The sequence below is a fragment of the Athene noctua genome, chromosome 3, assembly GCF_965140245.1.
Source record: "Athene noctua chromosome 3, bAthNoc1.hap1.1, whole genome shotgun sequence".
Lineage (NCBI taxonomy): Eukaryota > Metazoa > Chordata > Aves > Strigiformes > Strigidae > Athene > Athene noctua.
In genome coordinates this window covers 88,041,689-88,069,175 of record NC_134039.1, presented here as the reverse complement: position 1 = coordinate 88,069,175, position 27,487 = coordinate 88,041,689, and the positions used below count along the sequence as shown (strand labels likewise).

At 72.0% G+C, this 27,487-nt stretch overlaps 5 protein-coding genes across 9 annotated transcripts; 4 read left to right on the top strand and 1 right to left on the bottom strand.

Annotated features, from left to right (window-relative positions):
- The first annotated feature begins 547 nt into the window (after nucleotides 1-547).
- CHKB (choline kinase beta) lies at nucleotides 548-3,998 on the top strand. 4 transcript variants are annotated; one of them, XM_074903618.1, is made up of 11 exons: nucleotides 548-823; nucleotides 1,206-1,327; nucleotides 1,482-1,595; nucleotides 1,741-2,020; nucleotides 2,096-2,200; nucleotides 2,468-2,526; nucleotides 2,671-2,758; nucleotides 2,843-2,951; nucleotides 3,052-3,158; nucleotides 3,280-3,361; nucleotides 3,469-3,998. In XM_074903618.1, the coding sequence occupies exons 1-11, from the start codon at nucleotides 660-662 to the stop codon at nucleotides 3,523-3,525; spliced, it is 1,287 nt and encodes a 428-aa protein (XP_074759719.1). In that variant the 5' UTR covers nucleotides 548-659; the 3' UTR covers nucleotides 3,526-3,998. The 4 variants fall into 4 exon arrangements, with proteins under 4 accessions (XP_074759719.1, XP_074759720.1, XP_074759723.1 ...); XM_074903619.1 differs by having other exon boundaries at nucleotides 554-823; nucleotides 1,219-1,376; nucleotides 1,474-1,595; nucleotides 1,741-1,874; XM_074903622.1 differs by having other exon boundaries at nucleotides 558-823; nucleotides 1,219-1,327; nucleotides 1,741-1,874.
- A 1,107-nt stretch (nucleotides 3,999-5,105) lies between these two features.
- CPT1B (carnitine palmitoyltransferase 1B) lies at nucleotides 5,106-13,226 on the top strand. The gene is made up of 19 exons (XM_074901670.1): nucleotides 5,106-5,225; nucleotides 6,905-7,064; nucleotides 7,143-7,282; nucleotides 7,501-7,672; nucleotides 7,940-8,041; nucleotides 8,123-8,260; nucleotides 8,397-8,474; nucleotides 8,566-8,673; nucleotides 9,137-9,221; nucleotides 9,363-9,558; nucleotides 9,685-9,870; nucleotides 9,949-10,054; nucleotides 10,743-10,859; nucleotides 11,005-11,169; nucleotides 11,261-11,395; nucleotides 11,983-12,135; nucleotides 12,417-12,530; nucleotides 12,745-12,837; nucleotides 13,070-13,226. Exons 2-19 carry the CDS (start codon nucleotides 6,924-6,926, stop codon nucleotides 13,157-13,159), a joined length of 2,319 nt encoding a protein of 772 aa, XP_074757771.1. The 5' UTR covers nucleotides 5,106-5,225; nucleotides 6,905-6,923; the 3' UTR covers nucleotides 13,160-13,226.
- A 325-nt stretch (nucleotides 13,227-13,551) lies between these two features.
- LOC141958768 (rheacalcin-1-like) lies at nucleotides 13,552-17,297 on the top strand. 2 transcript variants are annotated; one of them, XM_074901668.1, is made up of 5 exons: nucleotides 13,552-15,570; nucleotides 15,838-15,932; nucleotides 16,034-16,180; nucleotides 16,703-16,808; nucleotides 16,891-17,297. In XM_074901668.1, the coding sequence occupies exons 1-5, from the start codon at nucleotides 14,892-14,894 to the stop codon at nucleotides 16,956-16,958; spliced, it is 1,095 nt and encodes a 364-aa protein (XP_074757769.1). In that variant the 5' UTR covers nucleotides 13,552-14,891; the 3' UTR covers nucleotides 16,959-17,297. The 2 variants fall into 2 exon arrangements, with proteins under 2 accessions (XP_074757769.1, XP_074757770.1); XM_074901669.1 differs by having other exon boundaries at nucleotides 15,459-15,570; nucleotides 15,835-15,932.
- Nucleotides 17,298-18,147: 850 nt separating this feature from the next.
- On the bottom strand, nucleotides 18,148-21,558 carry LOC141958803 (regenerating islet-derived protein 4-like). The gene is made up of 8 exons (XM_074901691.1): nucleotides 21,512-21,558; nucleotides 21,049-21,134; nucleotides 20,347-20,499; nucleotides 19,687-19,761; nucleotides 19,102-19,235; nucleotides 18,797-18,934; nucleotides 18,605-18,719; nucleotides 18,148-18,294 (listed from the first exon to the last, which is right to left on the bottom strand). Exons 1-8 carry the CDS (start codon nucleotides 21,556-21,558, stop codon nucleotides 18,227-18,229), a joined length of 816 nt encoding a protein of 271 aa, XP_074757792.1. The 3' UTR covers nucleotides 18,148-18,226.
- A 2,131-nt stretch (nucleotides 21,559-23,689) lies between these two features.
- Nucleotides 23,690-25,868, top strand: LOC141958802 (struthiocalcin-2-like). Its single transcript, XM_074901690.1, has 5 exons — nucleotides 23,690-23,756; nucleotides 23,833-23,927; nucleotides 24,720-24,896; nucleotides 24,988-25,093; nucleotides 25,801-25,868. Exons 1-5 carry the CDS (start codon nucleotides 23,690-23,692, stop codon nucleotides 25,866-25,868), a joined length of 513 nt encoding a protein of 170 aa, XP_074757791.1.
- The last annotated feature ends 1,619 nt before the right edge of the window (nucleotides 25,869-27,487 follow it).

Below are 27,487 nucleotides of genomic sequence, written 5' to 3'. Positions count from 1 at the left end.
CAGGGTCAGTCTCAGGGCCAGGGTCAGGTCGGTGAGGAAGTGTCAGGGTCAAGGGCAGGGGCAGGGTCGGGGTCAGTGTCAAAGGGGGTCAGGGTCAGGCAGGGTCAGGGTCAGGGAGGGTCAGGGTCAGTGTCAAGGTGAGTCAGGGTCAAGGACAGGGCCAGGCAGGGTCAGGGTCAGTCACAGGGTCAGGCCGGTGAGGCAGTGTCAGGGTCGGGGTCAGTGTCAAGGGGGGTCAGGGTCAGGCAGGGTCAGGCTCAGGATCAGGATCAGGTAGGCCGGGTTGGGGTCAGGGTCCGGCAGGCCAGGCCGCTGGTGCCCGGGGACGGCCCAGCCGAGGCCTGACCCCCCCGCCCGGTGCCCCGCACTAACCTGGGTGCGGCGCAGCTTGAGGCGGCCCCGCGGGACACGGAAGAAGGTGTCGGCCTGGACCAGGACTTGGCCCGGGACTTGGCCCTGGGCCTGGCCGGGTCCTCCGAGCCGCTCGGCCGCGCCCCGCGCCGCCGCCAGCGCCCGCAGCCGCGCCTTCACCTCCACGTTCCGCCGCATCCCCGCCGCAACAGCCCATTGGTCGCGCTTCGTGACGTCATCGCCGGGCGCGCTTTCCGATTGGACCGACAAACACCCCGCCCAGCCGGGCCGCGGCGGGCGCTGAAGCTATGGCGGCGGCGGGAGCGGGCAGCGGGGCCGAGGCTGCCGCCGGGGCCGGGGCCGGGGCCGTGCCCGCCGCCACCCGCCTGCAGGCCTACGCCTGGTGCCGGGAATTCCTCGCCGGTTCCTGGAAGCTCATCGGGCCCGAGGAGTTCTGTATCGGGCCCGTCAGGTACGAACCGGCACCGGGGGCTGCCTGAGGGCGGGGGCACCGGCTCTGCCTGACACCCCCCGCCCTGCTGTCCTCGTCCCGGGTTCCTCCGCACCACTGGTGTCCCCGTTATCCCTCCCCGGTGGCCCGGTCTCTCCCCAAGTCCCGTGTCCCCCCCTCGGTGCCCTGTTGCCGACTGGCGTCCCTGTCCCCCTCCCGGTACCCCCATTGCCCCCCCGATCGAGTCCCGCTCCCGGTGTCCCCCCGTTGCCCCCCTCACCGGCGGCTCTTGCCAGCTGCCCCAGTCGTGACCCCCCCAGTGCCACAATCCTGCCGCCGGTCCCCGCACCCAGTCGCCCCTGGCCCGCTCCCAGTCCTACCCCGGTTTCCACCCCCTGACCAGCCTGTGCCCGCAGTGGGGGGCTCAGCAACCTGCTGTTCAAGTGCGCGCTGCCGGAGCACATCCTCAGCGTGGGGGACGAGCCCCGGCAGGTGCTGCTGCGCGTCTACGGGGCCATCCTGCAGGTGAGTGCAGCCCCCCTCACCCGGGACCAGCAGCCCCCCCCACGACCGCTGGCCCCCTGCTCAGGGCCCCACCAGCACCTTCCTCCCACCGCGGGCCTGCCGCTGCGGAGTGGGGGGCTCACCGGGGTGGGGGGCTCTCGGCCTGTGTCTGCAGGGCGTGGACTCGCTGGTGCTGGAGAGCGTGATGTTCGCCATCCTGGCGGAGCGGGCGCTGGGGCCGCGGCTCTACGGGGTCTTCCCCCAGGGGAGGCTGGAGCAGTACATTCCGGTAGGGACGGGCTCTGCCCTCGCCCCACCCCGCGGGAACGCGCCTCGGGGGGCTCCTCGCCCCGGTTCCAGCGCCGGGAGCTCCCCCGGGGTGGGCGGGTCGCTCCCATCGCTGCTCTCTCTGTGTGTTTGTGTCCCCCGCTCAGAGCCGGCGCCTGCGGACCGAGGACCTGCGGGACCCCGACATCTCCGGGGAGATCGCGGTGAAGATGTCGCGGTTCCACGGCATGGTGATGCCCTTCAACAAGGAGCCCAAGTGGCTCTTCGGGACCATGGAGTGGTGAGGGCCGGCGCGGGCGCGGGCTCCCAGCTCGCCTCAGCCCCCAGAATCCCACCGCGTCCGGAGCACGGGGAGGTTTCTAGGCCGGCTGCCGGCGGAACCCACAGGAACAGGGCGCGGAGCAGCTCCTCGGCCGGGCTGAGGAGGTGGGGGGTGGATTCTGGGGAGGTGGCAGCGCCAGCGGCCTCCGTCCCGCTGCAGCGCCGGCTCCTGCGCTCCAGGTACCTGAAGCAGATTTCGGAGCTCACCTTCCCCGAGGAAGAGCAGCTGAAGAAGTTCAACCACCTCAAGACGTACAACCTGCAGGAAGAGATGAGGAGCCTGAGGTCAGGCGGGCCTGCCCGGGGCGGGGGCCTCCTCGCAGGGAGCCTGAGGGGGGGTCTCGGTTTCGTTGGGGAGCAATTTTTGCATCCTTGTCCTTGGAGCATGTCCCACGTCCCCGTGTCCGTGTTCCTCGCACTCCACATCCCAGCTGCATCCGTCGCTCCGTCCGTCTGCCCGCTCGCAGCGGTGGCCCCCACGTCCCTGGGGCCGGTGGCCGTGGGCCAGCAGGTCCTGGCCCATCTGAGGCGTGTCCCCCCCTCCCCTCGCAGGGCGCTGCTGGAGTCCACCCCCTCGCCCGTGGTCTTCTGCCACAACGACGTCCAGGAGGGTGAGCGTGAGCGCGGCGGGCGGGCGGGCGCTTCCCCTCGCCGAGGCCGGCTCCTGCTGCTGCCTGAGCTGCCCCCCCGGCTCCAGCAGAACTGGGGGGGTGCCCCCAGCCCCCACAACCTGAGCCAGCGCTGTCTCTGCACAGGGAACATCCTGCTGCTGGCCGGGCATGAGGCTTCCTCCTCCGACAAGCTCATGCTCATCGACTTCGAGTACAGCAGCTACAACTACCGGTGGGGCCGGGGGGGCTGTGGGGGAGGGGGGCCAACTCCTGCGTGCGAGCAGCCGGGGCCCCGCTCACCCTCCCCTTCCCACAGGGGCTTTGACATCGGCAACCACTTCTGCGAGTGGGTTTACAACTACACCCACGATTCCTGGCCCTTCTTCAAGGCTTCCCCCGAGCACTACCCCAGCCGGCAGCAGCAGGTAGAGCCGCCCCAGGCAGCGGGCGAGGAGGGGGGGGCTCCCAGCGAGTTGCGGGGGGCGGCTGGCGGGGGTGTCCCAGCCCGCTGTGTCCCTTTCCCAGCTGCATTTCATCCGGCACTACCTCTCGGAGGACTCGGGGCGACGCGGGGACACCACGCACGAGGAGCAGGCCCGCATCGAGGAGGAGATGCTCACCGAGATCAACCGGTGAGGGGGGGCTGCCCGGGGGGAGACAACCTTGCTGCACAGAGAGGGCAGCGTCCCCCCCAAACCCTCCTGCTGGCTGTCAGGGGGGGCCTGGCGGGGCTGACAGCTGCTCTCCCATCAGGTTCGCGTTGGCCTCTCACTTCTTCTGGGGGCTCTGGTCCGTCCTGCAGGCGAAAATCTCCACCATTGAGTTCGGGTACCTGGTGAGCGCTGCCCGGGACCCCCGCCATGTCCCCCCCCCTCTACCGGGGGGGCTGGGAGTGTTGAGGGGGGGCCCAGGCGCTCCCTGACTCCCCCTTTCCCACCCCAGGACTATGCACAGAGCCGCTTTGAGGCCTATTTCCAGCACAAGGCACAGTGCTCCTGAGCATGGCCCCCCCCGGCCCTGCCTGCACCCCCCTCACTACTGCAGCCCCCCCTGACCCAGCCGGCAGTTGTGGGGGGGAGCTGGAGGGGTCCCCCTGCCCCAGCCGACAGTGGGGGGGTCTGGGGCAGCCTGGACCAGGGGGGCTGGGCTGTCCTGGCTGCCCCTCCCAGGGTCCTGCCTGCCAGTGGGGGGGCCCGGGGGGGGATGCTGAGAGGTCACAGGGTGCTGCTGGGGGCAGAGGGGTGCGGGGGACTCACGCTGGCATCTCATTCCCCCCCCACTCCCCTCCCCAGACCTCAGGGGCCGGGGCAGGATCTGCGAGCTGCTCCCCCGGCCCCCCCTGCCCCGGCCTGGCTTCCCCGTGGCTAGCAGCCCTGCGGCTAGTCGGGCCAGGGGCTGGGGGGGCTGGGGGCTGCTCCTTTGCCCCCCCCCTCCGACAGCAGAATGTAAACTCTCAGACCAATAAACGTGGTGGTGGTGCACGGCGCTGACTCGCTCTCTGTGGCCTCGTGGCCACGGCTTCCTCCCTGCTTGCCCAGGGCTTGTCCCGGGGTGCCACGGGCTAGCCCAGCGCAGGGGAGGGGGCTGCCCCCCAGCAGCACATGCCGCCCCTCTCCCCAAAACCCCCCTCCTCAGAGCCTCAGCGGGCGCTCGGGGGGGTCCAGGGGGGGCTGCAGCTCACGCCTGCCCGGGGCTGGACTGGAGAGGGGGGGGCGCAGGCTCTGCCCCCCCCACTTTGCCCTCGGGGTGCGATCCCTGTGCCCACCCCCTGCCCTGAGGGGGTGCTGCCCCCCACCCTGCCCCTGCAGCACCGGCTGGGGGCTTGTGGCTTCGCTTGCCCGTTGGCCACCTTCCCCTGTGCCCCCCAGCCCTGGCCAGGAGCTCCCCCCGGGGTGGGGCTGCTGGGGGGCCAGGGCCCGGCGCTTCCCCTCGGCGCTCGCCCAGCTCCTCTTTCACCCACATACCGGCTATTTATAGCCCGGTGGCCAGTAGCCATCTGCGGGGTGCAGGCTGGGGGCTCCTTTTCTGTGGTCGCCCAGCCCCAGACCCCCCAGAGCTGTTGAGGGGGGCAGCAGAGGCCTGAGGGGGGGCTCGCTCGGGGGCTGAGCCCTGGTTGGGGCGGGCACCGGGCACGCACACGTGCACCCCCAATGTCCTGGGGTCCGGGGGGGGCTCTGACCGGAGGCAGCAGGATTGGGCAGAGTGACACAGGGTGCCCCCCCCCCGAGGGATTGGGTCCCTTCTGGGGTGCTGCTCCTTTCCTGGGGGTGCAGGTCCCTCTTTGGGGAGGTGGGTGTCGTGTCCCCACCCCCCCAGCCAGGGTGCGGGGCCCTTCTTGGGGGACACGATTCCTCTCTGGGGGGGCCAGTCCCCTCCCGGGGGTGCTTCTCCTATCCCAGAACGTGGGTGTCCCCCCCCGGGGATGTCGGTGCCCCCCGCCCCGGGGTGCGAGTTCCTCCCCGACGTGCCGGTCCCGCCGCGGGGTGTCGGTTCCCCCCCGGGTGTCGCCGGTCCCCCATGGGTGTTCCGCGCCCCCCTCCGCGGGTGCGGGCCCCCCCGGGGCGGTGCGGGGGAGGAGCGGCGGCCGCCGCTGCCATTTCGGGGCGCGGAGCGGGTCCCGCCCGCCGCCGGTGTCCGGTTACCGGCGCAGGGAACCGCCGTCCCCGGGGCCGCCGCCCGCCGTCCGCACCCCCGAGCAGGTAACGGGCACCCGGCGGGGGGGGACTCACGCGTGGGGCGGGCACACACACCCCCAACACGCCCCCCCCCGGCGCCGGGGCACCCCGCGGCCCCACACCCGCCCGGCGCCGGGTCCCACCCGTGTCCGTGGGGCGGCGGCCCCCCGGCGCCCCCCGCTGCTGTGGGTCCCGCCTGCGCCCCCCCGGGAGCGGGCCCGGGCCCGTGGGGGGGCCCTGGGGGGCGGGCGGCGGTTTGGGGGGGCTGCGGGGCCACGGGGCTCCGGTGACCTTGTGGCGCTGCCTGTGGGGCGGGGGGGGGGGGTGACACCCACGGGGGCTTCGTCCCACCCGCAGACACCGAGCCTGCGGTCACACGGCCGGGCTGGGCTGTGCGGTGCTGCGCCATACTGGGCTGTACTGGGCCGTCCTGGGCCATGCTATACAGGGCCAGGCTGCGCTGGGTTGTGACAGGTAAACACAGTGCCATGCCGGGAGGTGCAAGGCCATACTGGGCTGTACTGGGCCATACTGGGCCAAGCTGTGCAGCGCCAGGCCATACTGGGCCGTACTGGTCCATACTGGTCCACGTTATGCAGCGGCAGGCCGTGCCGTGCCCCATGGGGTGGTGCAGTGTAACGCACACCTGCGCAGTGTGGTGTAACTATATGGTGTAACTGTGCAGTGCGGTGTAAGCACGTGGTGTAACCATACAGTGTCACCATGCAGTGTGGTATAACCACACGGTGTAACCACACGGTGTAACCACACGGTGTAACCACATGGTGTAACCATACAGTGTAACTGCACAGTGTGGTGTAACCACATGGTGTCATGGTGTCACGGTGTCATGGTGCGGTGTCACAGTGTGGTGTCACGGTGCGATGTCACGGTGAGGTGTCACGGTGCGGTGTCACGGTGTCATGGTGTGGTGTCGCGGTGTCACGGTGTGGTGTCACGGTGTCACGGTGTGGTGTCACGGTGAGGTGTCACGGTGCAGTGTCACAGTGTGGTGTCACGGTGTCACATGTGGTGTCACGGTGTCACGGTGTCACGGGGCGGTGTCATGCTGTCACGGTGTCACGGTGCGGTGTCGCGGTGTCACGGTGAGGTGTCACGGTGCGGTGTCACGGTGTCACGGGGCGGTGCAGCAGCAGTGACTTGCTCCCCACAGAGCTGCCGCCGTCCCCCCGCCCCGAGGGCGCCGTGTGAAGGGCACCCTGAGCGCGCCCGCACCGGGGGCACCCGGGGGGCTCCCCCACGCCCAGGCCGCGGTTCCGGCAGCGCTGGGGCTCGGCCGGCGGCGTTCCCGGGGCGGGGACGGGGGCAGGCGCTGCCTTGGCCCCCCCGGCTCTGACCGCAGGCAGCTGCCTGCGAGCGGGGGGCACGGCCGCGCTGCCGTCCCTCGCCGGTGCCGCGGCCGCGCTGACCCTTCCCTCAGTGGGCGCCCGGCCAGCGCCGCGTGACTGGGCCGCGGCACGCGCCCTGGGCGCTGGCGGGACACGGCCGGCCCCCGCCACCGCCACCCCCCCGCCACCGCCACCGCCACCGCCACCCCCCGCCACCGCCACCGCCACCCCCCGCCACCGCCCCCCCCACCGCCCCCTGCCCCTCGCACAGACCCAGCACCCGCTCTGCTCCCCGAGCCGTGTCACCGGGCAGGGGTGTCCCGGCGCTCAGCACCCCCATGCGCCCCCCCGCAGGTGCCGGCAGCCCCCCAGGATGGCGGAGGCTCACCAGGCCGTGGCCTTCCAGTTCACCGTCACCCCCGAGGGCTTGGACTTCCACCTCAGCCGCGAGGCCGTGCGGCAGCTCTACCTCGCCGGCATCTCCTCCTGGAAGAAGCGCTTGGTCCGCGCTAAGGTGGGGGGGCAGCCGGATGCTCGGGATCCCCCCCCCGCAACCCCGTCCCCGCCGCTCTGACCCCCCCTGTGCCCACAGAACAGCTTCCTGACCGGCGTGTACCCCGCCTCCCCCTCCAGCTGGATGGTGGTCGTGATGGCCACCGCCGGCTCCTTCTACTGCCAGGTGGACCCCTCCCTGGGGATGATCGCCCGCATCCGCCACTGCCTGCCCGAGAGGTGAGCGCGGGGGGGGACACACACACCGCCCCCCGCGTCCCTCCCAGCACAGTCCCAGCACCCCCAGGGCCCGGCCCCACCGGCAACCCCCCACTTGGGGACCACCGCACGACACGTCCCCCAGTGCCACAGACACGGCCCTGCGTGGGGACATCCCCGAGGGGGGGGGGCTCGTGGCCTTTATGTGTGTCCCCCCCTCACCCCGCCTGCCCCCGCAGCCGCCTCCTGAGCTACGAGAGCCGGACGATGGTGAGCGCCGCGCTCTTCTCCACCGGCGTCTGGCTCTCGGCCGTCCTGCTCTTCCGGCAGGCGCTGAAGCTGCTCCTCTCCTACCACGGGTGGATGTTCGAGCCCCACGGCAAGATGAGCCGCAGCACCAAGATCTGGGCGGTGAGCAGCCCCCGCAGCCCCCGCAGCCCCCGCAGCCCCGCCGGCAGCGCCCAGCGCGGGTGCGGGGGGACGCAGCGTGTCCGCGTGCCGGGGACGGGGCGCTGGCGGCCGCCGCGAAGCTGCTGGCGGTGGGGACGGGCCGAGCCCACGCCGGGGCACCGGGACGGTGGGTGCCAGGGCCCCGGGGACAGCGGGCACGGGGAGGGCTCCCGGTGCCACCGGCGCGTGGCCGTGCCGTGGCCGCTGAGCCCCCGGCGTGCCCGGCAGGTGCTGGTGAAGGTGCTGTGTGGCCGCAAGCCGCTGCTCTACAGCTTCCAGACCTCCCTGCCCAAGCTGCCCGTGCCCTCCGTGGAGGCCACCGTCACCCGGGTAAGGGGCCGGCGTGGGAGGTGGGGTGGCCGCGGTGGGATGGGGACGGGGGGGGGGTCACACCGAGCCCCCTCCCCGCAGTACCTGGAGTCTGTGCGCCCGCTGATGGATGACGAGAAGTACGGCAAGATGGAGGCTCTGGCCAAGGAGTTCAAGGACAAGACGGCTCCGCGGCTGCAGAAGTACCTGATCCTCAAGTCCTGGTGGACGACCAACTACGTGAGCGACCCCCCAGCCCCAGCCCGCGGCCCTGCGGCCCCCCCCCATGATCGTGGGAGGGGGGGCTTGGGTCCCCCGGGGTCACTAGGGGCGGGGCGGGGGGTCCTGCACCCCATCCCCGTCCCCGTCCCCGCAGGTGAGCGACTGGTGGGAGCAGTACATCTACCTGCGCGGCCGCAGCCCGCTCATGGTCAACAGCAACTACTACGCCATGGTAAGGGCGGGGGGGGGCGACCAACAGCACAACTGAAACCCCCGCCGGGTGCCCCCCGGCGTCGTCACCAAACCCCCTCCCTCGTCCCCAGGATTTCCTCTACGTGACCCCCAGCCACATCCAGGCTGCCCGGGCAGGGAACGTGGTTCACGCCATGCTGATGTACCGCCGCAAGCTGGACCGCGGGGAGATCCCCCCCGTGAGCACCCGGGGGGGCGGGGGGGCTGGGGAGGCTGCGGAGCACTGGGCTGGGGGGGGCAGGTGGAGCTGGGGGGGGCAGGGGAGGCTGGGGGCAGGGAGGAGTTGCCGTGAGGCTGGAACAGTGTCCAGGGGCTGGGGGGGGGGTAGGTAGGGCTGGGGGTACAGGGCTGGGGTGAGGTGGGGCTGGGGCTGTCGGGGAGAGCAAGAGCGCAGGGGTAGGGTCAGGGGAGAGTCACTGTGGGGCTGGCACGGGGTCCGGGGGCTGCTGGGGGGCTCAGGGCGGCTGTGGGGAACAGGGCTGGGGGGGTCAGGGGGTGTTGGGGAGGCTGGGGGGCAGGAGGGAGCTGCCGTGGGGCTGGCACAGGGTCTGGGGGCTGCTGGGAGGCTCAGAGGGGCCGGGTTTGGGGGGCCAGAGGTGGGGGCAGAGGCACCCCGCCCCCCCCTCACTGCCGCCCCCCCAGATGATGGCGCTGGGCATCGTGCCCATGTGCTCCTACCAGTCGGAACGGATGTTCAACACCACCCGCATCCCCGGCAAGGAGACGGGTACGGGGGGGGGCCGGGGGGTCCCCAATCCCCCAGCGGCGCTCAGCCCCCAGCCCCTGCGCAGTGCCTGTCCCGGGGGGGGGGGTCCCGGAGCCGTGGGGTGACCGTGACACCCCGTGTGTGTACGTGTCCCCCCCCCAGACACGCTGCTGCACCTGGTGGACAGCAAGCACCTGGCCGTGTACCACCGGGGCCGCTTCTACAAGGTCTGGCTCTACTACGGGGGGCAGCTGCTGCCCCCCCGAGACCTGGAGCTGCAGTTCCAGCGCATCCTGGACGACCCCTCGCCCCCCCAGCCCGGCGAGGAGCGGCTGGCGGCGCTCACCGCCGGCGAGAGGTGCCGGCACCCCCCGCGCCCGAGGAGATGCTCCGGGATGAGGAGCGGGGGGAAGGCTGAGGGTTGGGGGTTAAGGGGGGGGGTCGGTGTCGCCTGCCCCCGCCCTGACGCTGGCGGTGCCGACAGGGTGCCCTGGGCCGAGGCTCGAGCCCGGTTCTTCAGCCACGGGAAGAACAAGACGTCGCTGGACGCGGTGGAGCGCGCGGCCTTCTTCCTGACGCTGGACGAGGAGGAGCACGGCTACAGCCCGGGCCGCGAGGGCTGCATGGACGCCTACGCCAAGTCCCTGCTGCACGGCCAGTGCTACGACCGGTGGGCAACCCCCGCCAGCGCCCCCCACACCCCCCCACACGCTGCCCGCCCTGCCCTCACCCCCCCCTCTCCCCGCAGCTGGTTCGATAAGTCCTTCACCCTGGTGGTCTACAAGAACGGGAAGCTGGGGGCCAACGCCGAGCACTCCTGGGCCGACGCGCCCATCATCGGGCACCTCTGGGAGGTAACGGGGGGGTGGCACCCCCGGGCTGGGCACCCCCAGGCTGGGCACCCTCCTTGGGCACCCTGGGGCTGAGGACCCCCTTTGGACACCCCCCCTTGGGCACCCCTAGTTGGGGACCTCCATTTGGGCACCCCTAGTTTGCCACCCCCAGGCTGGGGACCCCTCCTTGGGCACCCTCAGTTGCGCACCCCAAGACAGGGGACCCCCATTTGGATAACCCCAAGCTGGGCACCTTCTTTGGGCACCCTGGGGCTCAGGACCCCCATTGGGCACCCCCAATTGGACAGCCCCAGTTGGGGACCCCTGTGAGGCACGCCAAGGCTGAGGACCCCCCCTTGGGCACCCCCATTTGGGCACCCCCAGTTGGGGACCCCTACAGAGCACCCTCGGGCTGGGAACCCCCATTTAGGCGTCCCCCAGAGCTTGGCACCCCCAGGGCTGGGCGCCCCCAGGCTGGAGACCCCAAAGCTGGGGACCCCCATGGGGGCCCCCTACCCCCATTTGGGGACCCCCAGCGGGGCATCCCCAAGCCTGGGGTGAGTGGGGCTGCGAGGTGGGGGGAGGGGAGCGTGTGGGGTGACACTGGGGCAACTGGGGCGGCTGGGGGGTGGGTGGGGCAAGGCTGGGGGGCTCAGGGGGACTGAGGGGGTGATGCCCCATGCTCAGGGGCACCTTCCCCCCCCCACAGTTCATGCTGGCGACAGACAAATTCCAGCTGGGGTACACGGAGGGGGGGCACTGCCGGGGTGAGCCCAACACCCAGCTCGCCCCCCCCCAGCGCCTCCAGTGGGATCTCCCCCAGGAGGTGGGTCTGATTTCCCCCCCCCAGCCCCACAAGCAGGATCTCGGGGTCCCGTCCCCCCCCCCCCGACAGCGGGGTGGGCTCCGTGCTCCCCACGGGATCCCTGTGCCGGGGTCCCAGGGCTGAGCCGCCAGCGTCCCCCCCCCAGTGCCGCGCCGCCATCGAGGGCTCGTACCGCCTGGCCAAGGCCTTGGCCGACGACGTCGACTTCTGCTGCTTCCAGTTCACCCAGTTCGGGAAGGGGCTGATCAAGAGGTGCCGGACCAGCCCCGACGCCTTCATCCAGATCTCCCTGCAGCTCGCCCACTTCCGCGTGAGCCGCGCGGGACGGGGATGGGGAGGGGGGGACACGCGTTTGGGGGGGACACACGTGGGGACAGCATCCCCCCCCGGCCTCTCCGCAGGACAAGGGCCGCTTCTGCCTCACGTACGAGGCCTCCATGACGCGGCTGTTCCGCGAGGGCCGCACGGAGACGGTGAGGTCCTGCACCGCCGAGGCCGTCGCCTTCGTGCGCAGCATGGCCGACCCGCGGCAGACGGTGAGCGACGCGCGGGGGGACACGCTCCGCAGACCCCCCCGCACCCCCCCAACCTCCCCTCAGAGGTCGAGGCCGTCCCTGCGCTGTCGAGCTCAGCCGGCACATCCCGTGGGGACGTCCCTGTCCCTCGGGGGGGTCCCTGGCACGAGGGGGTGTCCCCATCCCGCACAGTGGTCCCGTCCCTTGGGGAGGGCCCCATCCCTCATGGGGGTCCCCATCACTATGTCCCTATTCGTTGGGGATGTCCCTATCCCTAGAGAAAGTGTCCATCGCCTGGGGAGGTCCCCATCCCTCATGGGGGGGTCCCCAACTCCTGGGGAGTTCCCCACCTCTCAGGAGGTCCCCATCTCTGATGAAGGTCCCTATTCCTTGGGGACATCCCCATCCCTGGAGCAGGTCCCTGTCCCTGGGGGTGTCCCCACCCCTCCAGGACACCCCCATCTCCCCCCAGTGCTTGCGCAGCCCTTTCCTCCCCCACGGCAGGACCCGGGGGAGGGGGGGGGGCACGGCCCTGGCCCCGCTCAGAGCCGCGGGGGTGGCCGGGTTGGGGGTGAGGGGACCCCATCCCTGAGCCCGCCCCCCCGCAGCGAGCCGAGCGCCAGCGGCTCTTCAAGCTGGCGGCCGAGCGGCACCAGCTCCTCTACCGCCTGGCCATGACGGGCGCCGGCATCGACCGGCACCTCTTCTGCCTCTACGTGGTGTCGCGCTACCTGGGGGTGCAGTCCCCCTTCCTGGCCCAGGTGAGCCCGCGGGGGCAACGCGCCACCGCAACACGCCCCGGCACGCGTGGGGTGCAGGGGGGCACGGTGGGGTGCTCTGGGGCACAGTGGGGCTCAGCAGGGTGCTCTGGGGCACAGCGGGGTGCAGTGGGGTGCAGTGGGGTGCTCTGGGGAGCAGCGGGGTGCAGTGGGGTGCAGTGGGGTGCTCTGGGGCACAGCGGGGTGCAGTGGGGCTCAATGGTGGGGTTCAGTGGGGTGCAGCGGGGTGCTCGCCCGGCGGCACTGACCCCCGCGGCGGGCAGGTGCTGTCGGAGCCCTGGCGCCTCTCCACCAGCCAGACCCCGCAGCAGCAGCTGAAGATGTTCGACCTGAGCCGCTTCCCCGACCACGTCTCCACCGGCGGCGGCTTCGGCCCCGTGAGCGTCTGGGGGGGCCCGGGGGGGGCCCGGGGGGTGTGCACGGCGGGGGGGTGTGTGGGGGTGCAAGGGGCGGGTGTGTGGGTCTGGAGGACACCCCCCCTGTGGCTCTGGGGCAGGCACGTGCCCCACGCTGGGTGCCCCCAGACCCACGGCCTGGGTGGGTGCCCCGGGGGTGTCCTGGGGGTGCCCCAACCCCACTCCCCCCCCCCAGGTGGCAGATGATGGCTACGGCGTCTCCTACATCATCGCCGGTGAGAACCTCATCACCTTCCACGTCTCCAGCAAGTTCTCCAGCTCCGAGACGGTGAGAGACCCCGGGAAGGGGGGGGGGGTCCCGCGGGGGGGGGGGGGGGGGGGGGGGGGCTCGGGGGGGGCTCCCCAGGCAGCGGCGGCTCTCCTGCTGCCGTGTCTGTGCCACAGGGTCCCCTGTGGGTCTGGGGCAGCCCCCCCAACCCTGACCATGACCCCTCCGGGTCCCGGTTGGGGGGCCCTGCTCGGAGAGGGGGGGTCACGGGGGTCACGGTGCCGCCCCGCAGGACTCGAAGCGCTTCGGGAGGAACATCCGCCAGGCCATGCTGGACATCGCCGAGCTCTTCGACAAGCCGGGCGAGAAGCGGGGGAAGTGAGGGGGGGGCGGGCTGGACCCCCACCCCCGGGGGGGGACACACGGAGCCGGGGCTGGCGAGGGCCACCCCGAACCCCGGTGCTGGGTGGAGGGGACGGGGGGGGGGGGGGCACAGCGGGGGCCTGGCTGCTCTGTACATGCTTCCAATAAAGGCTGTTGGTGTGAGCCCCCGCCCCCGGCCGGGGCCCCTGCGCCCCCCGGGGGTCCCGGCAGCCGCGGGCAGGGTGCTGGGGGGCGGTGATGGGTGACACCAACCCCCCCGTGCCGCCGCGCCGCGCCCGCCTGCGTGGTGGTGACGCGGGGTGTGCAGCGGGGCGCGGCGGCAGGGACGGGCAGGGACAGGGACGGGGACGGGGACAGGGAGGAACGGGGACAGGGAGGGACAGGGACGGGCGCTGCGCAGAGCCCCTGGGCCGTGTCCGGACGCCTCGTCCCGGGACGCGCCCCACGGCGGGGGGGCGGCACCGTCCCCCCCGAGCCCGGGGCTGCGGGGGGGCGCAGAGAGCGCAGGGCCCCCCGCTGCGGGCACCCCCTCGTCCTGCGGGTGCTGCGGCCCTGGGGAGAGACACCCTGCCTGCACCCCTGCCTGCACTCCCTGCCTGCACCCCTGCCTGCACCCCCCTGCCTGCACCCCTGCCTGCACCCCCCTGCCTGCACCCCTGCCTGCACACTCCTGCCTGCACCCCTGCCTGCACTCCCTGCCTGCGCACCCTGCCTGCACCCCTGCCTGCACCCCTGCCTGCGCACCCTGCCTGCACCCCTGCCTGCACCCCTGCCTGCGCACCCTGCCTGCACCCCTGCCTGCACCCCTGCCTGCACTCCCTGCCTGCGCACCCTGCCTGCACTCCCTGCCTGTGCTGCCGGGCTGCCCACTGTCCCCAGGCAGAAGGACCCTGTGGGGAGGTGACCCCGCGGTGACCCCCCCCGAGCTGGCTCCGGCGATGCCCCCCCCGGGGGTTCTGAGCTGGGGCCCCTCCTGCCCCCCAACGCCCTCACCCCAGTCCCGTCTCGGGTCACATCCTGCACCCCGACCCCACATTAAGCTGGGACCGGAGCCCCCCGGTGCGGTGGGGACCCCGGGGGGGGCTCAGGCCTCTGCAGGGCGCGGGGGGGCCGGAGCTGCCACCGTGTCCCTCGGGAGCCGCCCGGGCTGGGCCCGGCTCCTGCCCCTCACCCCCCCGGCCCTGCGGAGGGGCTGCGCGCCCCGGGGACGGCACCTCTGCAACGGGGTGCTGCGTCCCGGCGCCCCGATCCCTCTGTGGGTTCCTCACAGCACCCTGATACCCCCATGGGACCCTCCCAGCACCCCACTCCCCCCCGCGGGTCCCTCCTGGCACCCTGTGGGACCTCCCCAGCACCCCACTCCCCGCCGTGGGTCCGTGGAACCACCCAGCATCGCTTGGCCCACACGCTGTGCCCCCCCATCCGTGGGGCAGCGACCCGGCCCCCGCCATGGCCAGTGCTCGCGCCAGACCCACGGGTGCCACGCCGGTCCTCACACCAGAGCTCTGGGTGCTCACGTGGTGCCCGCGTGTGCCAAGCTGGGTGCTCACGCCCGTGCAGTGGGTGCTCGTGCTGGACCCATGGGTGCCACACCGGAGCTGTGGGCGCTCACGATGAGTGGCGGGTGCTCACGATGAGTGGCGGGTGCTCACGATGAGTGGCGGGTGCTCACGACGGGGCGGTGGGTGCCACGACGGGGCGGTGGGTGCCACGACGGGGTGGTGGGTGCCATGACGGGGCGGTGGGTGCCGCAGGAGGCCGCGGCCGGAGCTGGGCGCTGCCCGGCACAGAGGGATCAGCCCGACGAGGTGCGGCCCAGGGCCGGGCACCCACCTCGGGGTGAGCCCGTGAAGCACCGACACGCGTGGGGCTCCGCCGCTGACACCCGGGGGGGGAGCCCTGCCCCGGGGGGGCCCGGCTGGGCGCGGGGGCCCCCGATCAGGGCGGAGACCATCGCCCACGGCTGGTGCCGGGGGCCAGAGGGGACCCCACGGGGACCACGGGCACGTCCGCGGGGGACCGGCGCCTCGGGGGGGGCCGGGGGCTCTGCCGGAGCCGTGCGGCGGCCGCTTCGCCCCTTTGATCCGGCTGCCAGCGGGGCCGGGTGGCTGCCAGGAGCGGGTGGCACCCCCCGCCCCCCCGCCCCCCCCGCGCCTATAAAGGTGCCGGCGCGGCCGCGTCCTGCCCCAGCCCGGCTGCTCTCCGCGACCGCCCGCAGGTGCTGGGGGGGCTGGGGCTGGAGCGGGGGGCTGGGGCACACGGTGGGTGCTGGGACTGGGGTGGTGGGTGCTGGGGCACCTACTGGGTGCCCCCCACCCTGCTCCAGCCTCTCCCCGCCGCAGGGAAGGCAGAGGATGGGACCAGACGCTTTCCTGGGGCTCTGCCTGCTCGGCTGCCTGGCCCTGCCCGGTGAGACCCTGCCCGCGCCCTGCCCGCGCCCTGCCCGCGCCCTGCCCGCACCCTCCCTCCCTCCGCGACGACCCTTTGCCCATGTTACCCACCCCCGGGACACCCCCTTGCCCGCCCTGCCCGCCCCAGCTCCCGGCACACAGGGGAGGGCACTGGGGCCCCCCGAAACGCAGGGGCTGGGGATCGACCCCTTCAACTGGGGGCCGGGGGTGCTGGGGGGGGTCCCGGTGAATGTCCTGACCCCCTCCCACCCCCCCCCCCGAGCAGGGCTGCAGGCGAGCAAGTGCCCCCGGGGGTGGCTGGACTTCAGGGGCCACTGCTACGGCTACTTCGGGCAGGAGCTGACCTGGAGGAAGGCAGAGGTGGGTGCTGGGGGGGGGATGTCCCTGGGCCCCCGCTGTGCAGGCAGCGCTGCCACACACACACACACACACACACACCCCGACCTGCCCGTCCCCGCCAGGCTCGGTGCAGGGCTGCCCGCGGGGGGTGTCACCTGGCCTCGCTGCACACCCCCGAGGAGCACCGCGCCCTCGCTGCCTTCATCGCCCAGCGCCAGCGCCGCGGGGAGGAGGAGGAGGAGAACGTCTGGATCGGCCTCTACCACCGCGTGAGTGCCCGCTGCCCGCAGTCCTGCCCGCAGTCCTGCCTGTAACGCTGCCCGCAGTCCTGCCCGTGATCCTTCCCCAATCCTGCCTGTAATGCTGCCCATGTGCTGCCCATGTGCTGCCCGCACTCCTGCCCACACTCCTGCCCGCACTCCTGCCCGCACTCCTGCCCACACTCCTGCCCACACTCCTGCCTGCAGGTCCCCTCATGCTCCTGGGGAGTCACACCCCCCCCCCCCCATGCTCTGCCCCGGACCCTTCCCACACGTCCCCGTCCCCGGTTGCTGCCCGTGCCCTGCCTGTCCCTGCCCACACCCACGTGTGTTCCTGCACTGCCCGTGTCCGTCTGTCTGTCCCCTCCCCACGCCCCAACGCTGGCTGCAGGCTGTCCCCCCCGGCTGCCCCCCGCCCTGAGCCCCCCCAGCTGCTGCCTGAGCCCTGCCTGACCCCTGCCTGACCCCTGCCTGAGCCCTGCCTGAGCCCTGCCTGAGCCCTGCCTCCCTCCTGCCCGCCCCGGGCACCAGAGCCAGGCCTGGACGTGGGCAGACGGCTCCAGGCAGCGCTACTCAGCCTGGGAGGGGGACGACCCCCCCAAGGGGCAACGCTGCGCCGCGCTGGAGGACTCCTCGGGTGAGGGGGGGACCCCGGGGGCAGGGGGGGAGGCGGGGAGGGTCCCCCGGGCCCCCACAAGCGCTGGCTCCCTCCTCCGCAGGTTTCATGTCCTGGGAGGACGATTCCTGCGGCGAGAGGAAACCCTTCGTCTGCAAATACGCGGCCTAGGAGGGGCCCCCCCAGGAGCCCCCCCGCTGCGCCCTGCACCCCGAACCCCGCGTGTCCCCACAGGACATCCCCACCCCCTGCACACCCCCTGCACCCAGCACAGCCCAGACCCCCAAATCCTGCACCCCTCTGCCCCATTGCCCCCCCCAGACACCCAAACCCCTCTGCCCCATTGCCCCCCCCCACCCCTCACCCCTCCACCCCCTTGCCCCCATCACACCCCGGACCCCGAATTCTCACCCCTTTCTGCCCCATTTCACTTCCCCAGACCCCCAAATCCCGCACCCATCTCCCCCATTGTCCCCCAGAGCCCCGCAGCCCCCCACCCCACTGCCTCTACACCCCAACAGTTCACGGGCACCCCCCGACACCCCCCCGGCGGGGTGGACCCGACAATAAAGTGTTCCAAGGCACCCCCCGGCCCCGAGTCTTCCTCCGCCGTGTCTGTGGCCCCAGCGCTGCCCCCCCCCGCCCCCCGATGGCACCCCCGGCAGCACCCGCGTGTCCCCCGAGCCCCCCACGGGAGGGAAACGGGGCAAAGTGGGGTGGGGGGACACAGCCGAGCGCGGGGATCCCCCCCACCTCTCCACCCAGGGACCCCGGCAGGACCCCAGACCCCCACCCCTTGCCCTGGTGCTGCCCTGGGGGGGTCTCAGCACCGGCCCCTGCGCAGGAGCAGCGTGAGGAGCAGGGGGGGGCACCGCGGGGTACCCCGGTGGTCCACGCAGGGGGGTGCAAACCCGCAGCAGGGTCCCCGTTTCCCCCAGCCCTCCCCCCTCCCCACCCTGCCCCCGGTTTCTGCAGATTTTTGTCCATTTTAGGGTCAAACTGACCAAGGCCCGGACGGTTCCCCCGGCTGCCCCCCCCAGTGCTGGGGAGCGGGGCTGGGGGCTGGCGCCATGGGGCGGGGGGTCCCCAGTGTAGGACGTGTCCCCAAGGCAGGAGGTGTCCCCAGCAGGACGTGTCCCCAGTGTAGGTGTCCCAGGGCAGGACGTGTCCCCAAAGGCAGGACGTGTCCCCAGGACGTGTCCCCAGTGGAGGAGGTGACGTGTCCCCAGGGCAGGGACAGGAGTGGCTTTGGCGGTGGCGCTGCCCGTGCCCACGCGTGCAGGGAAGGAGGACGGGCGCGGGGGGGTGCTGGGCGCTCAAGCCAGGGTTTATTGTCCTCTGGGAGGGGGGAGGTCGGCGGGGAGGGGGGGCCTCCAGCGGGGCAGCGGGCAGGGAGGGGCCTGGGGACACCCCCGGCCCCCGCGGGGAGCCGCCGCCCCTCAGAGCTGGTGCCGGCACAGGAAGGGGAACTTGTAGTCGCAGGGGTAGTCGTGCCACAAGTCGAAACCTGGGGGGCGGGGGGGGGGCAGCGAGTCACCCTGAGCCCTGACACCCCCCCCGAGACACCCTCTTTTACCTCTGCCACCCCCCACCTCCATCACCCCTCCCCTCCATCACCCCTTTTATCCTCATCACCCCCATCTCCATCATCGCCCCTTTTATCTCCATCACCCCTTTCTCTCCCTCACCCCCCACCTCCATCCCCCTCCCCTCCATCCCCCCTTTACCACCAGCCCCCTGCCCCGCGGTGGTCGGGGGTCGCAGCCACGCCGGCAGTGGCCACACCAGCCCCCCCGCGCCCCCCCGGCCCCCCTCACCCGACGCCTTGTCCAGCACCACGCAGTCCTCCTTGTCCCACAGGTTGTTGGGCTGCCCCGGGGCCCAGCGCTTGTAGTCGAAGACGGAATTATCGGACCACTTCCACTGCCTGGTCTGTGGGTGCCGGGAGGGGACACGGGGGTCAGCGGGGGGGCATGGGGGGGGTCCAGGGCAGCCCCCCGCTCACTCACATGCTCCTCGTCCTGCAGCCCGATCCAGACGTTGTCCCCGTCCTTCTGCTTGCTGAGGTAGCTGGCGATGACCCTGCTGCCCCCCTGGCTGTGGATGGAGGCCAGTCGCCCCGCGGGGCCGTAGCGCTGGCATTCCTCCTGGGGGGGGCACGGGGGGGGGCTCAGCACCCAGCACCCGCACCCCCCGGGCACCCCCAAGCCGCAGAGCTCCCCCCCCAGCTCACCCTGCGCTGGGGTCCTGTCCTCAGTCCTCACCCGCTGCCCCCCCCCACACCGGGGACCCCCCCAGGGGTGTCAGCACCCACCTCGGCCTCGGCCCAGGTCCTCCTCTCCACGAAGTACCCGTAGCAGGCCCCCCGGTAGTAGAGCCAGTTGGAGGGGCAGCTGACTGTCCGCGTCCTCGCTGCGAGCCCCCGGCCGGGGGGGCCGCCGAGGGCACCTTCAAAACGCAGGCAGAGCCGCCACTGTCCCACGGGAGGGGGGCACCCACCACCCCCCCACGGCTCATTGCCCCCCCACTGCCATGGGGAGGGAGCTGGGATGTTTGTCGCAGGTGTGGGGCCACGTGGGCAACGGCCCCCCCAGATCCCACCCAGGGACACCCCAAACCAAGGACACCCCCACCCAGGGGCAGCCCCCAGCCTCTGCCACACACTCGGCACTTGGGGTGCAGGGGAGGGGTCCCACGGTCAGGCAGGGCTGGGCACGGGGGGGCTGCAGGGGACGGGGCACGGGGGGGGCAGGGGTTGGGGAGCGGGGATTGGGGAGCAGGGGCAGGGAGTGGGTATCGGGGATCAGGGGGTGCTGGCTCGGGCGCTGCTGCCCACAGCGGGGGGGGGGGGAATTGCACCCCCGTCCCCCGAGGGCCCACGGCCAGGGCAGGGACTCACCCCCCACCCAGGCGAGGAGGAGCAGGCAGCCGAGCAGGCGGGGGGGCAGCGGGGGCCCGGCCCTCATCTCCACTGCTGCAGAGAGAGGGGGGGCGTGAGCAAGGGGGGGGCAGCTCCATCCCGGGATGAGGGCAGGGGGGGCGCAGCCTTCATCCTTGCTGAGAAATGGGAGCGATGGGGTCCTGCCCCCCCCAGCCCCTCTCACAGGGCTGACATCACCCCCGGCTGCGTGCTGGATGGGTGCTGAACCCCACGACTGGGTGCTGGACCCCCTGACCAGGTGCTGGACCCCGTGGCTGGGTGCTGGACCCCACTTATGGGTGCTGGACCCCACTTATGGGTGCTAGACCCCACGGTTGGGTTCGGCATCTCCTGGATGGGTGCTGGACCCCCTGACAAGGTTCTGGGCCCCACATCTGGGTGCTGGACCCCACAGCTGGGTGCTGGACATCCTGACAGGGTGCTGGACACCATGGCCAGGTTCTGGACCCCCCCGACCGGGTGCTGGACCCCATAACCAGGTGCTGGACCCCACAGTTGGGTGCTGGACCCCATAACCAGGTGCTGGACCCCACAGTTGGGTGCTGGACCCCCCTGACCGGGTGCTGGTCCCCGTGGCCGGGTGGTGCCAGCCCAGGGCGGGGGACAGGGGCCACTCACCAGACGGGTCCCGGGAGCGGGACTGGCCGGTGGCCGATGTGTCTCTGGGGGGGGTGACCCACGTCCCGCTCCCCCCGGGTCCGTCCGTCCGTCTGTCCGGGCAGGGGCTGCGCTGGCGGGAGCTCCCCGGGACGGGGCCCGCGGGCTTTATGGCTGCGGGGGGGGGCGGGCAGGGCAGCCTTCCTGGAACCCCCCAACGCTTCTGCTTTCCTGGAACGGGGGCTGGGGGGGGGTGGGGGGTGGGGGGGTGTCGTTACTGCAGCTTCTCTGGGGTCCCAGTGAGACCAGTGAGACCAAATCTGCTTCCTGGATGCTCCCATAGCGCCCCCCCCCGCCTCGGCCTGCGGACAGCTCTGGGACATCAACGTCCCCGGGGTCACCAGGAGTGGGACCACGGTGTCCCTGGTGTCACCAGGAATGGGACCACGGTGTCCCTGAGGTCACCAGGAATGGGACCACGGTGTCCCCGAGGTCACCGGGAGTGGGACCACGGTGTCCCGGGGTCACCGGGAGTGGGACCACGGTGTCCCCGGGGTCACCAGGAAGCAGTGGGTACTTACACCCCCCCTGGAACCACGAGGTGACGGGGTCGGTGGCTCTTTGTGTCACTGCCCCCCTGTGCCAGCTCTGGCCTGCCCAGGCAATCAGTGCAATTGGGGATTAATTACCATTGGGGATTAATTACCATTAGGGATTAATTACCAGCTGCCGGCACAGACTGGTGCTCAGGACCCGGCGTGAGCTGGAGCGACCGAGCACTACTGGGGTCGTCAGGCGCCACCCAGTCACTAAATTAGAGAGAGAAAATAATAAAAATCATGAGGAAAAGGCAAATAAAGGCGTTTGTGTTAGAGATACGCTGTGCAGAGGCCCGTATGTGCTGTGCAGAGGCCCGTAGGTTGTGTAGGTGCCCATATGTGCTGTGTAGGTGCCCAGTACGGTGTGTAGGTGCCCGGCTGGCAGCCCGCACAACTGCTCGGGGCTCGGCCGGGGGCTCCCTCTGCCTCGTGTGTTGGGTGTCGGGGGACGTTCTACAGTAGATTTGGCAGACGGACACCCCCACACCCCCCCACTGCCGTTGTGGACGGCCCAGCCCAGCCCCAGCACCTTGCTCAGGCAGCAGCATGCCCGGGGTGGGGGGCAAAGGCCCATCACCGTAACCAACCGCAGGGTCCCCCCGCCAGCTCCCAGCACGTTTATCGCCTCCGTCATCTCCCCCCGCGACCGGCCGCGCTCCCGCTTTCGCAAGGCGGGGGCTGAGGCTGGTTTCTGGCCGTTGGCTCTTGACACGACCGAGACCCAAAGGCAGCTGCTCGCCCCTCCGCACCCCTGGCTTCCCCCCCCCCGGCCCCCCCTTCCCATCTCTGGCTCCCCTCTTCGCATCCCTGGCTCTACCACTCCACCCCGGCACCCCCCCCCATCCCTGGCTCCCCTCCCCATCCCTGGCTCCCCCCCTGAACCCCTGGTTCCCCCCTTGACCCCCCCGGCTTCCCCCTCTTCTGCATCCCCGCCTCTCCACTCCACATGCCAGGCTCCCCCCTGCACCCCTCGTTCCCCCCCTCCACATCCCTGCTCCCTCCTCCACTTTCCATGACCCCATTCCCGTCCCACCCGGGTGTTTGCCACCCGCTGTCCCTCCCCAGTGTCTCCCGTGGGTGCAGTCACACCCCGACACGGGCTCACGTCACGCCCGGGGTCACCGGCTGCTGCTGCGGCCGTTACCGACTTCTGCTTTCCTGGAAGGGCCGTTCGTTATCACCGTTTCTGCTGCCCTTATCAAGGATGCCGCGGGCTCCCAGATAAGCACCGATCCTTCCCTGCCAGTGTTTCCATTACGGACGGGTCCCCCTTAGGCTGCTCCGGCAGTGCCAAAGGTTGGGTGCTGGGACACACAGCTGGGTGCCAAACCCCATGGCTGGGTGCTGAACCCCACAGATGGGTGCTGGACCCCCTGACAGGGTGCTAGACCCCACAGTTGGGTGCTGAGCCCCACAGCTGGGTGCTGAGCCCCAGAGAGGGTGCTGAGCCCCCTGGGCAGGCGCCAGGGCCCCCCCAGCCCGGCCGTGCCGCCGCCTTGGCGCAGGGCCCGCGGCCTGTTTGGTGCCGGGCGACGGCGTTTGATCTCGGGGCGTGCAGGGCCCTGGGCACGGCCCGCGGGGGGGCACGGGCCAGGGAGCGGGGGGAGCCCGGGTCCCCTCATGGATGAGGTGGGGGGCTGAGGGGGACCCCCTGCCACTGCCCCTCCAGCTGCGGAGCATCCCCCACCCTCCCCCCGGGGTGATCCTGGGGAACCCCCACCCCTCACCCCAGGCTGATCCTGGGGACCCCCTGCCCTCACCCCGGGATGGAGCTGGGGACCCCCTGCCCTCAGCCCAGGGTGATCCTGGGGACCCCCTGCCCTCCCCCCGGGCTGAGCTGGGGACCAGCGTCACGGTGCCAACACCCATCTCGGGCTGTGCCATGGCAGGGCGAGGGGGGGCCACGTGCCCGCGGTGGCGTCGAGGCACACGCCGGTCCCGCGCTGCCGCCCTTCGCGGGGTGACGCCGCCGACCACGACAGCAAAGCCGGGGTGTCCCCGCGGCCGGCGCCCCATCAAAGGCAGCGGCGGGGGGGGCCACGCGTCGCTAAGCCGCTCGCCTGCGTCGCTGCGGCCGGTTTGCGTCGGGGCAGGGACGACGCTGCGGTGGCTCACGGCCTCGCCCCCCCTGCCCGGGGATAAAACCCCGCGGGGGTGCTGCCCGCACCCCCAGGGTCCGCGCCAGCGCCCGCTGCCGTGACGAGCTCCCCAGGGGACACAGGTGAGTCCCCGCAGCCCCACTGCAGGGAAGGGGGGGCTGCACCCCTGCATGGGGGTGTCCAGGCCGCAGGGCATCCCCTGTCCCCCCCTGCAGCCGCAGCACCCCAAATCCTACACCCCAAATCCTGCACCCAGTATGACCACACCCTGCACCCCAAATCCTGCCCCCTTGTACCCTGCCCCCCAAATTCTGCACCCCTGCGCCCCTGTAACCCTGCACCCTCTATCCTGCCCCCCTGCTCACTGCAGCCCTGACCCCCCCCTTCACCCCAGCACCCCACCCTGCGCCCCCCACCCTGCACCCATCCTGGTGCCATCTCACTGACACTCCCCTGCACCCCGACACCCCCCCCCAGCTGCACCCCACAGGCTCTCCCCTGCACCCACACCACCGCTGGGCTGGGGGGGTCCCCATACACCCCCAACCTGGCAGCAGGAGGGGCGGGCAGGGGCCTCGGGCATCCATAGAGCTGGGGGGGGGGGGGGTCAGCAGGGATCTGAGCACCCCCAGTCCTGCCGCTGTCCCCCCCCCAGGGAAGGGACCGATGGGACCGACGAGGACGCTGAGGCTGGGCCTGCTGGGCTGGCTGCTGCTCGTCCCCCGGCTGCGGGGTGAGTGTCGGGGTGGGGGGGCCACCGCCGTGCCCCCCGCTCCTCCGCGCTGCCTGACCCCCTGCCCGCCCCACAGGGCAGGAGCCGGCTGCCTGCGCCTGGGGCTGGGTGCCCTTCGAGGAGGGGTGCTACGGCTTCTTCCCCCGGGAGCTGAGCTGGAGGAGGGCGGAGGTGAGGGGAGCTGGGGGACGGGGGTAACACCCCACTCCCCCCTCCCCCCCCCATGGGGGGACCCCACCCACCCCCATGGCTGCAGGACTGCTGGGGTCGCACATCGGGGTGTCAGTGCCACCCGGGATGGGGGTGCTCCTCCCCGAGGGGGTCCCTGCCCCGCACGGGACCAGCAGCCGCCGCGGTGGCACCGTGGCCACCCTGTGCCGAGGGGGAGCGTCCAGGGGCCCGCAGCACCGCCCCGGCCCTCCTCATCCTCGGTGGCTACAGGAGCGGGGCAGCAGGGGCTGGGGATTGGGGTCGGGGTTCGGCGTCAGGAGGGACCAGGAGTTGGGGTTTGGGATTGGGGGCTGGTTGGGGGCCAACGGTTGGGGTTGGGGATGAGGGTTTGGGGTTGGGGACCAGGGGTTGGGGTCTGGGATCAGGGATTGGGGACCAGGGGTGGGGTCTGGGGCTTGGGTTTGGGATTGGGGAGCAACGGTTGGGGTTGGGGACGAGGGTCTGTGGTTGGGGATGAGGGTTTGGGGTCTGGCACTTGGGGTTGGGGACCAAGGGTTGGGGTCTGGGGCTTGGGTTTGGGGTTGGGGATCAACGGTTGGGATTGGGGACCAGGGGTTGGGGTCTGGGGTCAGGGGTTGGGGTCTGGCACTTGGGGTTGGGGTCTGGAACCAACGTTTTGGGGGTCTAGGACCAGGAGTTTGGGTGGGGCACCAGGGATTGGGGTTGGGGGCCAATGGTTGGGGACCAGGGCTCGGGGCGGGGCTCCGGTGTCACCCCCCATCCCCGCCACAGGCCTTTTGCCAGCGCTGGGGCGCGGGCGCCCACCTGGCCTCGGTGCACAGCGCGGAGGAGCACCGGGCCATCGCCGCCCTGCTCGCCGCCGCCCGCCCCGCCGAGGACAGCGAGGAGCAGGAGGAGGAGGAGGAGGAGGACAACGGCGTCTGGATCGGCCTCCACCGGCCCCTGGGGGTGAGCGCGGCCCCGGGGCGGAGCCGGGACCCTCCCGGGACCCCCAAAACCCCGCAGCCCCGAGCGGGGGTCACGGTGTCCCCCCCCGCAGAGCCGGCGCTGGCAGTGGTCGGACAGCTCGGAGGTGGACTACGGCTCCTGGCACCAGCAGCCCGGGCCCCGGAGGAGGGCGTGCGCCGCGCTGCAGGACACGGCCGGTGAGCACGGGCTGCCGGGGGCTCGCGACCCGGCCACCAGCGTCCCCAGACACCAGTGTCCTTGGTCACCGGTGTCCCTGGCCATCGGGGACCTGGCCACCAGCATCCCTGTCCACAGCCACCGGTGTCACTGGCCATGAGGGTCCCCATCCACCAGTGTCCCCAGTCACTGGTGTCCTTGGCCACCAGCATCCCCAGACACCAGTGTCCCTGGCCATCAGGGTCACTGGCCACCAGCATCCCCAGGCACCAGCATCTCCAGTCACTGGTGTCCTCAGCCACCACCATCCCTCACACCAGTATCCCCAGTCACTGGTATCCTCATCTACCAGCACCTCCAGCCATCAGGATTCCCGGCCACCAGTGTCCCCAGCCACCAGGGTCCCTGGCCACCAGTATCCCCTATCACCAGTATCCCCAGTCACTGGTGTCCTCGTCCACCACCATCCCTGGCCACCAGCGTCCCCGGACACCCACAGCACAGACCTGGCCCCCTCGGCACATGCCAGCCTGTGGCTGGGGGGCCCTGGGTGGCGGGTGGCCCCTGGGTGTGCACAGGGACACACGGACACGTGCAGCGGCACATGCATGTTGCACAGGAGCACACACACACACACGTGTACAACACACACATGCACACGCTCATGGCCGTTCCGGGGGGTGCCGGGGGGGTCCCGGGGGGGGCTGACGGCCCCGTTCCCTTCCAGGTTTCATGACGTGGTTCAGCGATGCCTGCGCCGACAGAAAACCCTTTGTCTGCAAGTCCAGCGCCTAGAGCCGCGGGCAGCCCCCCAGCGCCGGCCCTGCCTGCTCCCTGCCCGCCCCCCTGCCTGTCCCCCTGCCTGTCCCCCTGCCTGCTCCCTGCCTGTCCCCCTGCCTGTCCCCCTGCCTGCCCCCCTGCCTGCCCCCCTGCCAGCCCCCTGCCTGTCCCCCTGCCCACCGCTGGCCACAGTAAAGGTCCCTGAGCCCACCCTGGTCTGTGTGTCCTTCGTCCCTCATCGCCCGGGGGGGTCCCACGTTGTCCCATGGCACCGTGGGATGGGGGGGCCGACACTCACCAGCTGTCACGGGGCGCGGGGGGGGGGACAGGGACGGGCAGCCCAGGGCAGGAAAAGCTGCTGGCGGGGCCAGCTGTGCCCCACGGGACGCCCATACCCCCCACCCCCGGGACCCCCACGGTCTGTGGGAGACCCCCATCCCCCCCCAGTGGGGCACCCGTAGTCTCAGGGGGGATCCCATGGCCCAGGGGGGACCCCTGCGATGCCCAAGGGCCCCCCCCGGCCTTAGGGACAGCCTGGGGGCCAGGGGGGACCCCCATGGAGACAAGAGGATCCCCGTGGTCCCAGCAGACCCCAGACGGCTCTTGTGGAACCCCTGTGGCCCCCCAACGTCCCCACGGGACCCCCACGGCCCATGCGGGACCCCCAGCACCCCGCCCCAGCCCCACAGACCCCGCTATGGCCCCGTGGGGCCCCCACACCCCGGGTGCTCCTGCAGTGGGGCAGCCCCACGCCCGCGGCTGCCTGCGTCCCCACATTCCATGTCCCCGTGCCCCCCCCCGGCTGCCCAGCGCAGTTTGTTGTGCGGTTGCCATAGTGACGGGTGGAGCAGAGCCCGGCCAGAGCTCAGCACCGCTCGGGGTAAGGGCCTCAGCGCCGCGGGGCTCCCGGTACATCCCCGGGGTGCTGCACCCCTGGGCTCCCGGGGGCCACACCCATGGGGTGCGGGGGGGGCACATCCAGGGGGTGCTGGGGGATCCAGCCGGGGGGTGCTGGGGCCCTATCCTGGGGTACTGGGGGCCGTATCCATGAGGTGCTGGGGCTGTATCCTGGGGTGCTGGGGGCTGTATTCATGGTCTATTGGGGGTCATATCTTGGGGTGCTGGGGGACACAGCTATGGGGTGCTGGGGCCCTGTCTTGGGGGACATACCCATGGGGTGCGGGGGGGGCACATCCAGGGGGTGCTGGGGGCTCCATCCTTGGGGTACTGGGGCCCTATCCTGGGGTACTGGGGGCCGTATCCATGGGGTGCTGGGGCTGGACCCTGGGGTGCTGAAGCCCTGTCCTGGGGGCCACATTCATGGGGTGCTGGGGGGCCACATCCATCGGGTGCTGGGGGCTCCATCCTTGGGGTGCTGGGGGCTGTATTCATGGGGTACTGGGGGGGTGTATCCATGAGGTGCTGGGGCCCTATCCTGGGGTACTGGGGGCCACATCCATGGGGTGCTGAGGGCTCCATCCATGGGGTGCTGGGGTTCCTTCCCTGGGGCCGTGGGGGTCTCATCCCCAGGGTGCTGAGCAGGGGGGTGCTGAGCCCCGGCCCCCCCCGGCCATTCTGATGCCGGCGCTGTCACGTTGCCGGTGCCGCTGGCCCCGGGTCCGCGGACCCCCGAG

Excerpts from the sequence above, each read along its gene's own strand:
- CPT1B (XM_074901670.1), top strand. The coding sequence starts at position 6,924 with ATGGCGGAGGCTCACCAGGCCGTGGCCTTCCAGTTCACCGTCACCCCC. Across the intron at positions 9,559-9,684 it reads GCGCTCACCGCCGGCGAGAG|GGTGCCCTGGGCCGAGGCTC; the intron begins GTGCCGGCACCC and ends CGGTGCCGACAG. Across the intron at positions 11,170-11,260 it reads TGCAGCTCGCCCACTTCCGC|GACAAGGGCCGCTTCTGCCT; the intron begins GTGAGCCGCGCG and ends GCCTCTCCGCAG.
- LOC141958802 (XM_074901690.1), top strand. The coding sequence starts at position 23,690 with ATGGGACCGACGAGGACGCTGAGGCTGGGCCTGCTGGGCTGGCTGCTG. Across the intron at positions 23,928-24,719 it reads TGAGCTGGAGGAGGGCGGAG|GCCTTTTGCCAGCGCTGGGG; the intron begins GTGAGGGGAGCT and ends TCCCCGCCACAG. Across the intron at positions 24,897-24,987 it reads GCCTCCACCGGCCCCTGGGG|AGCCGGCGCTGGCAGTGGTC; the intron begins GTGAGCGCGGCC and ends CCCCCCCCGCAG.
- CHKB (XM_074903618.1), top strand. The coding sequence starts at position 660 with ATGGCGGCGGCGGGAGCGGGCAGCGGGGCCGAGGCTGCCGCCGGGGCC. Across the intron at positions 824-1,205 it reads TTCTGTATCGGGCCCGTCAG|CCTGTGCCCGCAGTGGGGGG; the intron begins GTACGAACCGGC and ends CCCCCTGACCAG. Across the intron at positions 2,201-2,467 it reads GAAGAGATGAGGAGCCTGAG|GGCGCTGCTGGAGTCCACCC; the intron begins GTCAGGCGGGCC and ends CTCCCCTCGCAG.
- LOC141958803 (XM_074901691.1), bottom strand. The coding sequence starts at position 21,558 with ATGACGGAGGCGATAAACGTGCTGGGAGCTGGCGGGGGGACCCTGCG. Across the intron at positions 18,935-19,101 it reads GGACCTGGGCCGAGGCCGAG|GAGGAATGCCAGCGCTACGG; the intron begins GTGGGTGCTGAC and ends TGCCCCCCCCAG. Across the intron at positions 18,295-18,604 it reads GGTGCTGGACAAGGCGTCGG|GTTTCGACTTGTGGCACGAC; the intron begins GTGAGGGGGGCC and ends CCCGCCCCCCAG.
- LOC141958768 (XM_074901668.1), top strand. The coding sequence starts at position 14,892 with ATGACGGGGCGGTGGGTGCCGCAGGAGGCCGCGGCCGGAGCTGGGCGC. Across the intron at positions 15,933-16,033 it reads TGACCTGGAGGAAGGCAGAG|GCTCGGTGCAGGGCTGCCCG; the intron begins GTGGGTGCTGGG and ends CGTCCCCGCCAG. Across the intron at positions 16,181-16,702 it reads GGATCGGCCTCTACCACCGC|AGCCAGGCCTGGACGTGGGC; the intron begins GTGAGTGCCCGC and ends CCCGGGCACCAG.